General features: G+C 36.5%; 1 protein-coding gene across 1 annotated transcript; it reads right to left on the bottom strand.

The window, feature by feature from the left end:
* Positions 1–7,827: 7,827 nt before the first annotated feature.
* sox17 (SRY-box transcription factor 17) lies at positions 7,828–11,126 on the bottom strand. The gene is made up of 2 exons (XM_046850660.1): positions 10,558–11,126; positions 7,828–8,988 (listed from the first exon to the last, which is right to left on the bottom strand). The coding sequence occupies exons 1-2, from the start codon at positions 10,838–10,840 to the stop codon at positions 8,084–8,086; spliced, it is 1,188 nt and encodes a 395-aa protein (XP_046706616.1). The 5' UTR covers positions 10,841–11,126; the 3' UTR covers positions 7,828–8,083.
* Between the last annotated feature and the right edge of the window lie 739 nt (positions 11,127–11,865).

Here is an 11,865-nt window from a genome sequence, read left to right as displayed (position 1 = left end):
ATTTTGGGCAATGGCTTCACCATTAATTTGCTTAATCTTTGCTCACTGCTAATCCCAGTTACATGGGAGAACGACACACTGCAGAACGATGTGTGTATGTGTGTTTGGGGGTGTTAAATACAAGAGTTTTACTATGCTAAAATGAGGAAAGAGTCCCCAAGAAAGTGGAAATTATATTCACTTTAATCATATACATATTACCCATGTCTACTGTCTGGTCATAAATATCTTTTCTCTTAGCTGAAAATATGTTTAAAATGTTGTGTGCAGTTGGCAAAATTACATCACTATTAAATTCGAAAAAATAAAAAATATATATATTACCCTCCAATATGTGCTTCTGTCACATTAACCCAAACTCAAATGTGTTTCTATGTTTTAACTCCAGATGGCCACTGGTTCTGTGCTTAATCTCATTTAAAAGGATAAGAACAGCACCCTGTCTGTATATGTGTGAGTGTGTGAGTGTGATGGCAAATCATTTTGATCATCATAATGATTCAAATAATTAAAATAAATATACATATATAGTTTACAATTAATAAAAAAAAACATAGTCAGAAACAGAAAATGAAAATAGAGTATTAAATATTAATATACAAAATATTAAGATCATTAAGATCATTTCATGATTTTTAAAATACATGCTTCCAACATAAATGACATTAATGTGCCACAGTTCAGTAGTTGGTTAATATGAGCAGTGAGGTTTCATTCTGGCATCACAAACTACTTTCTTTTTAAACACTATATAAAAATAAGTTTGAACATGCACACTTGTTAAACATTACGTACAGATATAAAACATATTGAGCATAATACATATTGAGCATACAGTAAGAGTTTGGAATAGGTTCAAGAAAAGGTCATTTGTTACTGACGATTTTCCATGGTGTGTGTACACCCACAAAAGAATGTTAGATGTGAGGCAATTGAAAAAGTGTGGAATGCCGGTGTGGTCTCCTGTGGAGGGTGTCCTATTCCCAAAACAAAACTAAAAGAAAGAATGTCAAACATCCACCAAAAGAAAGCCTTTTCCTGCTACTGATAAGAGAGTCTGTGGCAGAATGGTGTCTCGTGACAGACATATCAGAATTGTGCCTATTTATTGCTTAATCAGCATGAAATCCTTTTGCACTCTACACACACACACACACACACACACACACACACACACACACACACACACACACACAAAAAGCCAAATGATGTCTCTTTCCTTTTTGATCTAACCGCTGCAGTACTTAGATGTGTGGATGGAATGCGTATGTATCTATATTTAACACTTTGCTACAGTCTCGGCGCCGGCTCCAGATCCCCAAGCCCTCTTTCAGTGGGAAACTATTTGTGACACATTTAAGATGAAATAAAGGGATATGTTTGATATGTGAAACTTGTACGACTGGTGCGTGTGTGTGTGTGTGTGTGTGTGTGTGTGTGTGTGTGTGTATGTGTGTGTGTGTGTGTGTTCAGCAAATGGCATTATCCCGCCCTACCTGCCAATGCCAAACTCGTTCTGTCTGTCTCATGTACCTGCACTTCTGATGACCCTGCAAGTGGTTGACCTCTGACAAAAATTGCTGTTGGAAACTGTTGGAAATCAGTTTAACATACTGAGATAATTCCAACTTTTTTTGCCAGAGTGCTTTTGGGAGGAAACAGACGATTGTGCTGCTCCGGCTCCCTGCTGCTCTAGGTCCTGACCGATCTTCCACTGGAATTCCCTGTGCTGCCCTACAGCCTCTCGCTTTGCCAGCCTGATGATCTAACCAGGTTACACATAGGTCTTTCTGCAGTTAACTACCATTAACACACACACACACACACACACACACACACACACACACACACACACACACAATAACATGAAATAAAACAAAATTTAAAACAATACACTATAGACTATTGAGATAAAAAGCATATCATTCTATTAACATGCTTGATCACACATAGCCCTCATAGCCTTATGCCTTAACACTGCTGTATTAATATGCTATATGATATTATAATATTAAATGCTATATAAAAGTTCTGATACACCCATTTTTATGTCATAAGGAAACCGCTATCAGAGTAGATTACAACTGAACAATAGGCTCACCTTTAGCTTGCTATCCATAAATTAAACCTACACACACACACACACACACACACAGAATATTTCTCAGAAATATTACAAAAGATATTTCAGCCTCACATGCTTAATAATCTGACTCTTTCTGAAAATAATCAAGAAACCATCTGCCAAAATACAGGCTCAACTCGTGAAATGTAATTCCCAGCTTCCATACTTGATTTCATTTACCGATAAATGTTTAAAATATACATATTCTCTTAGAGCTTTGTTATTTTCCTAGGAAGAAGCTTTTGACCATGAATCTTTATTACAAAATTAATAAAGCTTCTTTAGCTCTACACTGTAATAGAAATATATAGTGAAAAGAAGCTTGTATATAAGAACTGTATCTTGTATTTCTTATTATCGTGTTACAATAAACTAATACAGTAAAAACCTCTGAACCATTTTTGGGCATGCTACTTATTTAAGCATGGTAGTTTTCTTATTCTATAGCCAGATAATTATCTTATAGAATAAGCCTAACTTAAATGATAACTTTGGAATAAGTACAAATGACTTGAAGTAGGTTCAAATTCAGTTAATTATAATTTAATACTAGGAAATACTAAATAAAAATGTATTTGATAGTATTAAAGATATTTCCACAGTATGTTAATCTTCTCCAGTTCGGCCTTGTAGCTGACCAGACCAAGCTGGATTTGCTTGGCCTACAAGTATTAACAGTGCATAAAACCATTATGTGAATCATCATTTAATAACAATAATAATAATAATGAATAAAACATGCACATCCGACTAACTTCTATTTGGAATTTTTCTAACATCATATTTATGGTCAGAACCGAACTGGAATTTTTCAATATTCTGATTTTATAGACGACGCCAAAAAAACAACAAAAATGTGTATATATGTAAGAGTTTAGGTCCAAATTATAGATTTTATCTAAAGCTATTTACTTATTAGCATAAATGAATGAATAGTCATGGTGCTTGAATTGGCATACACTAGGTGAAGTTTTCCACCATTTTCTCCCTCAGGTAACAAACTGATGCAGCGCGCGCGCCCTCTAGAGGGAAAATACCCAACACTTTCAATCCACTCACAGCAACTGACTACTGTAATTTTAATATTCTTGACACGTTTGTTTGACATCAGAAAAGGAATAAAACTAAGAGCCTGTTAAATAGGCTATTTGAAGCTGCTAATTTTTTTGTTGAACTTTCTTAATATAACCTACACTTACACAAACTATTTATTTGTGTTTATTATCAAATATGTACCCTAATTAAACAGATAGTCATTTTTTCTTTATCTTATCAGAGCCCCATACAGTTCATTTATTGACTACTATATTATATACTGTATTATTTCTTGTAATTTATAAATCCAGTTATGAATAATTATGAAGCCTGTGTCACAAATAATGGCCAGCTTACTTTTTCTTATCTAAGACCATGGCTCTTGCATGTTTGTTTGTTTCTTGTTTGATTTCTTACAGAATTGGGAATCATAACCCAGCATTAGTTAAGTTTATATCAATCAATTGATCAATCAATCAATATGTCTGTCTGTTTGCTTGTCTAACTCTCTACGATTGTAAATGAAATTTCAGGAATAAAAATGTATATGGTTTACAGCAGAAATATTATTGTGCACATGTAAATGGTGTATGTTTAATATTTGGAATAGAGTGTGTTATATAGAGTGTTATTCTCATGAATACGCTTTACTTTTGGAAATGTATTCAAACTTTATACTAGACTTTAAATTAAAAAATACCAATTCTATACATAATAAGAGTTGGCAAAAGAACACACATCCTTCACTCAAGTAGAAGTACAGATACTCATGTTTTAAAAGACTGGAAATTGTAAAAGTACTGACTATATACTTTTTTACTCAAATTAAAGTCAACAAGTTTGGGCTCTGACATGTACTCAAGTAAAAAGTAGCCATTATTACTAGCTGTTTTAGTGTCACGCTGGTAACTGGACCTCACATAATATTAATATATTAACACAAAATTTATTTCAAATTTTGTTATCTAATAATGTATCCAGTCTGAACATCCACCATATAGAACACAAGCAGAGAATGTCTCTGTTCTCAGTCATGTTTACATCGCTGACTCCCTCTGTCTCACGTCAGCCCCATACTTCTTGTTGCCTTCCGCCCTGGTCATTGTTCATATGCTTCATAGCGTTGTATGCTAGCCTACATCTGTGGTGCTTGATAGCCAGGAAATGATATACCACTGGTTGAAATAGGTTGATGGACTGAAAAACACACACAGTGAAAAGAATAAAAATTGATCATGTCACCAAATAGATTAAAACTGAAGTAATGAGCCTGGTTTGAAAATCTAAGAAATAAAAAGTACAGATATTTGTGTAAAAAATGTGAATTGAGTGAAAGTAAAAAGTTGTCCAAAAAATGTATAATGAAGTAAAGTACTGATACCAGAAAAATCTACTGAAGTACAGTAACAAAGTATTTGTACTTCATTACTTTCCACCTCTGAACATAATGTATTTAAGTTCTGTAAGTAGTTATTTACAAATACAACAAATGCAACAAATGAAGGCTGGTACATAAGTTCTGTTCATATGCACTATAAACAAAGTAATAATTTATTATAGTCTAATTAGTGAAATGTTGTTTTATGTGTAGAGAAACAACATACAGGCAATATTAAATCATCCTCCGATAAAATGATGTCTAACTGAACACTTCAGTTACAAAAAGTCAGACAAAAACATGCATTATGCTTTTTTTTGTCTGTTCCTGTTCTGCTCAGGTGTGAATGTGGAACTTCAGCAACAAACAGGAACATTCCTGTGACCCCAATCTGGGACATGCGTGGGAAAGACCAGCAGACAGACAGACTGATACGCAGGTACACAGACAACTGACCCTCACAAAAGCGTCTGACCTGTGTTGTGTTTTGACCTTTCTTCTTTATTTATTTTTATTTTGATGTATTTTTATTTAGGAGGAAATCCTTCTCTCTTTCCCAGAGTAGTGGAGGTTCAGTCAGCTTTAGGGAACTTTGTTTCCTGCACAGCTGAGGATGTTCCCAGCTCATCTTTCACGTGTTAAGTAGCCGAGACAATATCAGAGTCGAGGAAGTGCAGACAGTTGCTCTTGAAATACTTCCACAAATGTTCCAATATTAAACACAATGAAGCACATTCATCTTTTTTGCTCAGAACTTCAACGAACACTTCCGTCATATGATTTGTTTGTAAGATTTTAAAATTACTATAAAAATGTTTTATATGAATAACAGATTAAAGGAATTACAGTACTAGTTTGTATTATTAAAATTATAGTAGCCCAAAACAAGGAAAAATTTTTTACACGAGAGCAAATAATGCAAACTGCTGGGATGATTCTTGATTGGTTGTTTATTGCTTATACCAGCATAATATACCACACGTCAGAAATAAGATAAGAACCTAACACCTTACATAGTTTAAATATTGCTAGTAAATGCATAATAAATATTACTAAATAGTTTAGATTTCTAGTAAACACTTAAGGCTTGCTGGCACTAGTAAACCTAAAAGATCTGCCTCGGGCAGAGAAAAGAACACACATAATTAAATTGTTTGAGAGAAATAAAGTGATAACTGCTAAACTTTAATAATTAGTAATACACAAGACGTATTTCTGTTAATAATAAAAGTTAAATGTATTGCAGATGGGCATTTGAGCCAGTATGGTTGCCCTTTCTCCCTTCGGCCTCTTGCTTTGAGGCTCATGTAACAAAACAACAGCAGTACATTTGTGCATTTCAAAAGGTTTCATGTGAAAGCCAGGAAGGCAAAGCCTTCAGAAAAGCTCATTTAAAAACACATGTTGAATTACATCACTCACTGTATACAACAATGGAAACTGTTTTTTTTTTTTTAAGCAAGTTTATTTTTATTTTTCCGTCAAGTCATGCACGGGTTTCTATTACAACAAACTCTTGTATCGCTCAATCATTTTTAAAACCGTGTGCATAAAAGTGTAATTTTATATATATATATATATATATATATATATATATATATATATATATATATATATATATATATATATATATATATTCCTAAGGGTCAATTCAGTGAAAATAGCTTATTGTGTCAGAGCTGGGAGCGCTGATCAAGTGTGAGTTTATATTTAGAAGTGCACAACTGAACCGGGTTTGGTTTGGGAAAGCCATGCCTATGAAAGTGATAAGGCCAGGGAGGAGACTCATATTCCAAGGATTATAAAACCGAGTCACTCAGCCTCACACACACATGTGACAAACACATACGTTGAAGTACACATGCACTAACACACACACACATTCTGTTTCAGATGAGAGACGCCCCGTCTATTGCAGCTGCCTCAACTGATGAACATTGTGCCCTTTGTGCTTACAGGACCATACACACTCACAACTCCAATTCAATTCCAAATCTTTAAACTCTACAATATGCGTGCATGTGCACACACCTACATATGATACATTTTGTCCTTTCCAAAATTGTTGTCACTCAGGTATGTGCAAGTCTCTGTTGTCTTTCTGTGTCTGTGTTCAATTTGCATTAGTTGCCTGTTAATTTGGGAACTAATTAGATTCTAGTCAGCTAACCATGTCCTCTAAAACATCCTGCTTACTCTTTTTTACATGCATAAACACACCAATACAGGTGTTTTAGGGTGGAGACAGGGTCTATTGTCTGGCCCTGGACTCACAAAACCATATGTACACACAACAAATGGTCCACACATTTGCGTGTGTGTGTGTGTGTGTGTGTGTGTGTGTGTGTGAATCAGGAGGTCTTCGTGCAAAAACCTGTCGCTTCTGCATGTTTCCGTCAGTAGGCTAAAAAAGGGATGCAGGGTCAGTGTCAGTGACCCTTTCCGAAAAGCCTTTTCCTTTTTCAAACAGAAAATGAACACACTCATAGTAGACACTCCGAACAACAAGCTGATCGGCACAGACTAATTGTTTCTATATTGGGACAAAGCGCATTACGTGGTTCCTCCATTGGCCTAACTTTTATTCTCAGGCTCTACAAGCCTTTGTTTATGTGTAGGAAGGAGTGAGTGTGTGTTTCTATGTGCATGTGGAGAGATGAGGTGGAGTGGGGTGGGGTGTTGGAGCTCAGGTCCTTATTGATGTTAATGATGGACTTTGTTTGGTAAAGGTGAAGAGATTGTGATCATATTTAAGTCATCAAAGTCAACAGAGCTGCAATAAACAGGAAGAAGTGTGTTAATCACAGTTCCTGCAGCACGAACACACTTACTCAGACACACACACACACACACATAAAGGGGAGTGTCAGGATTATGCAATACAAATATTAGGAGTGTAGAAATGCTCAGACTGATTTAATAAAAACCGAAGAAAAACCCAACCCAACAAAAACAAAGACAAAAATGTTGATCACTGAGATATTTATTTCCCTAAAAGTGCAAAAAAAGTATGAAATTACATTTTAAAACATTAATGCATTTATTTACTTTTTTTTTCTTATAAAAGGGCATATGTACAGTGTTGTTCAGCATTGCTCAGTTTCATAAAACAAAAAAGTTAAAGGTTTAAGCATATTTCAGTGAATTTGCACAATTCATATAATTCTAAAGATATAAGTTCTTAACTCCCTTCATTATGCTATATTATATATATATATATATATATATATATATATATATATATATATATATATATACACACACACACACACACATACACACACGTGTATGTCTTTGCAAGATGTGTCTTTATTACTGTATATATTTGATCTATTATTCTGTGTCATTTTTATAACAGAAAGTCATTATTAATATCTCGGGAGTGTTTGCTGTAATACAGGAGCTTTAGGTGTTGTTGTAGTTAGAGTAGTACACAGCAGTGCTAGCATCAGATAATACAGTGGAAATGAGGTCCGAGCCTTGCATGGGTGCATGAGGAAGCCCATATGACAGATACTGCTCAAATTCACTACAAGCCATTTCATTCAACATCTCAGGAGCATGTCGACACGTCTCTGTGTGTGTATGGGAGTGCTGGTCAGAAGCATTGTGAGAATGTGTGTGTCCTTCTTGGGAGGTGATGGATGCTCCAGCAAGCGCTTTGGCTGAGAAGCAGAGTTGTAGAAAACACCAACAGTAGATGGGCAGCCCAGGTAGGCAGGGGGTGGAGCCTGACCGGAGCCAGGTGATAGGCTCCTGTTAAAAAGGGCCTGAGAGATTGAATGTGTATGGTGAGGATTGATATTGTGACTGATAGTGTGATGTGAACTGCCATTTGCATTACCCAGTTCCTGAGAGTGTGAGCTGCTCATCAGGTTGACTTGTGTGCTGCTGTGAGCGTGTACTAAATGTAAGTTGGAGGTGGAGTGTGTGTGGACCTGCGAGTGTGTTGTGGCATGCGAGTGGGTGTCATGTCGTACTCTGCCTTGAGCCTGGGTACTAACGTGGGGGTGCTGATGCTCTAGAGGTGCGTACTCTTGTTGGTGAAGGTAGCTGTAGGCCATGTGAGAGCCATCATCCTGAGAATGCCCACCGAAGAACACACTCTCCGTCCCCATTGAATCCATCGGGGAGGAGTCAGGAGTGGGAAGGCTGTAGTGTTCAAACAAGCCCTGGGCATCACAGTACTGAGACAAACCAGCCTGAGGCAAACCCCCAGGGGGGTGAGAGTAAATCATCTCAATGTTCTCCATACTGAGAGTGCCCTGGGACTCACTTGCCCCAGGCATCAAGAAGCCAGAGTCCAGCCGCTTGATTCTCTTCACCTGTTTGCGGCGACGAGGCCGGTACTTGTAGTTTGGATGATCCTGCATGTGCTGAACACGCAGTCTTTCCGCCTCCTCCACAAACGGTCGCTTATCCAACATGGACAGGGCTTTCCATGACTTACCTAACAAAAATACAGACAGACACTTAATTCAGCTCCAATAAAAAAAATCACAAAACACAAATGTACAAAAGGTTAAATGCTCAATGCAGATCATGTATAATGTGTATCAAATTGTAACTGGGTATGACTACGTTCCTAATATATCTCGCCAAAAAAGTAAAAGCAAGCAAATCCTTCCTAGCAACGTTTCTGCTATGTTTCATACTGCCCACATGATTCCAAGATAAAAAAAGAAACAAAAACTTTACTGCTGGTGTGACAATATTAACTCAATTATACATATTCAAGACATATTGTACATATTATAGTCATACACATATGTCTCTCAAGCATTTAGAGGGAATATTGTAAAGGGAAGATTTTAATTTATATCTTTTTAACCATTGTACAAAATAGAGTGTCTAATATTATTAAGAATGCATTCTTTAAAAAACTTAATGAAGGAATGCATGATTTCATGTGGCAATACAGCATTTTGTGATATAATAATTTTTGTGAATCTTGTGATAGAGCTTGAAATAAATCTGCAACAATTACAATGTGCAACAACCTTTTTGCTCTAATATTTGGGTGACTTTTTTGTCAGGTCTTGAGGTGTCCACTGCGAGACGTCACACAAGCAGGTTAAATCACTCAAGGGCATAATGGCTGTAGCAGACTCTTATTAGTCACAATCAAACCAATGACCTTTTGATTCTTAGCTAAGGATCATCTGCTTGCTGTACTATTTAAAATATCCATTATAACACTGCTCAAATACTTTAAGAAATCAATTCATGAAGGTTTTTAACCCATAATCATTTTGGTTACAATTTTCATAACAGGTTTTTATTACTCATAGCTTTTTTTTTTTTTTAGGAATAAACAAATTTGCATTACAATTTCATACATTTTTAATTGACATTTAAAACAAAAATCTTAGACTAGAGTGTAAATATTTAAGAATGATATCACAGATATAATAAATTGAAACCAATAGGGTTTGAGAGTAAAGGTCTGCAAAATGCAAAGCATATTCAAACTATTTAGTTCTGATAAAAAAAAAATTTCAATTAGGAAAAAGGACACTTAATAATAATAATAATAATAATAATAATAATAGATACTAAATAATACTTAGGAACCACAGTGTAGTATCATTAGTATTATAATGTAGCTGTATACCTACAATTTGAACGTTTATTATTATTATTATTATTATTATTATTATTATTATAAATATTTCGTTAAACAGCATGAAGTCTTTGCTTAATAAAATATAAATTAATTTATTGCGAATGCGATCTGTTTTATTGAAAATGAGAAGTCTTTACCATCTCAATAAACCACATTTTTTCTATGAATCTCTGCTGAAATGCTTTTTATTCTAAATAAAATGAAGGTTATATAACCTGCATGTAGATCCCAAAATACAATGTCTATTGAGGAGGTGATAAGTCTCGAAAGTAAGCTTGAATTATGCCAAGACCAGTAAAAATCAGGAGAACAGATTCTAATGAAGTAAATGAAAGTGTTGGATGTTTGGAGAGTTTAAATACGAATTGAGCATTAAGCTGAAGAGCCACTCACCGAGCATTTTGCTGAGCTCGGCGTTGTGCAGGTCGGGGTTTTGCTGTGCCAGTCTCTTGCGCTCGTCTTTGGCCCACACCATGAACGCGTTCATCGGCCGGCGGATGCGCGCTTCGCCCTTCCCGCGCGCCGCCGCGCACGCTTCGCCCTTGGCCTTGGCGTGCGCTCGCGGGCTGAGCGGCTCCGTCCACGCGCACTGAGCCGCGCCGGCCATCATGGCTGAGCTGGTCCCGCGGGCCTGGCTCGGATCGTCGCTGGCGTAGCCCGCATCAGGACTGCTCATCTCGCGATGCCCCGCACCCTCCGACAACCGCAGGGCCGAGAATAAATTCTTTTTTTTCCCTCTTCTGAACTTACTAACGCAGGATAAACTTCGCACGCGCGACACTGAACTGAAAAGTTGGAGCTGCTGCAGGTGCTTTTATTTGTTCCCCTCCGCTGGAATCCCAGTAGATGTGAGTGAGCCGCTGTGCTCCGCTCCGGGACACTGAGAAAAGTCGGAATAACTCGGAAGGATGCCGCCTGCTTTAAAAGCACAGCTGCGACCAATAGCGATGGCGGTGGGAGGGAAGGTGGGACATCAGAGTTCATCAGAGAAGCGAGACTCATTTATACCAGCTTTCACCTCGAAGACACCAGAGTTGGATTAACCACTCCAAAAAGAATCAAGGGATTAAAAAACGTCTTTCATTTAAAAGCAAATAAATAAATAAAATATATGGTTTATGTTATTATCTTGTTTTGGGGCCTAATTCAATATCTGTAAGAGTAATGAAGTGTACAAAAATTCTGAGATGAGCTGTAATAACATTTTCACCCAAAACTTTTTTAATGTCAGAGCTATTCACAGTGTTTCCATTTCAGTTTTCACTGAATTTTGTTGTAATATTGACCCGTTTGCATGAAAGAATTGCGAATTGCTGGTATGTTATACACTTAATTAACTTAACTCAATTAGTGTTATTTCTTCATGTCTTTGGAGGAAACTGATATAAAATGTCCTAAAGCTCCAAACCAACAACTAGAACTTGAGACAAATATTCATACACTTTTCATTCTCTCTCTCTCTCTCTCTCTCTCTCTCTCTCTCTCTCTCTCTCTCTCTCTCTCACTTTCTCTCTCTCTCTCCCCATCACTAACTCTCTCTTTCTTAAGTCATGACATCATTCTTCATTTTTATATAAATTAAGCAGATTTAACATATGCAATATTAGAGGCAAAATCTCACTCTTTTTCTCTCACTCACTTTCTCTCTCTCTCTCTCTGACACACACACACACACACACACACACACAGAGCGAGGGAGAC

Source organism: Silurus meridionalis, chromosome 6 (assembly GCF_014805685.1).
Source record: "Silurus meridionalis isolate SWU-2019-XX chromosome 6, ASM1480568v1, whole genome shotgun sequence".
In the NCBI taxonomy this organism is placed as follows: Eukaryota; Metazoa; Chordata; class Actinopteri; order Siluriformes; family Siluridae; genus Silurus; species Silurus meridionalis.
Note: the sequence above shows the minus strand (reverse complement) of the source record. Positions and strands in the feature narration are given on the sequence as shown.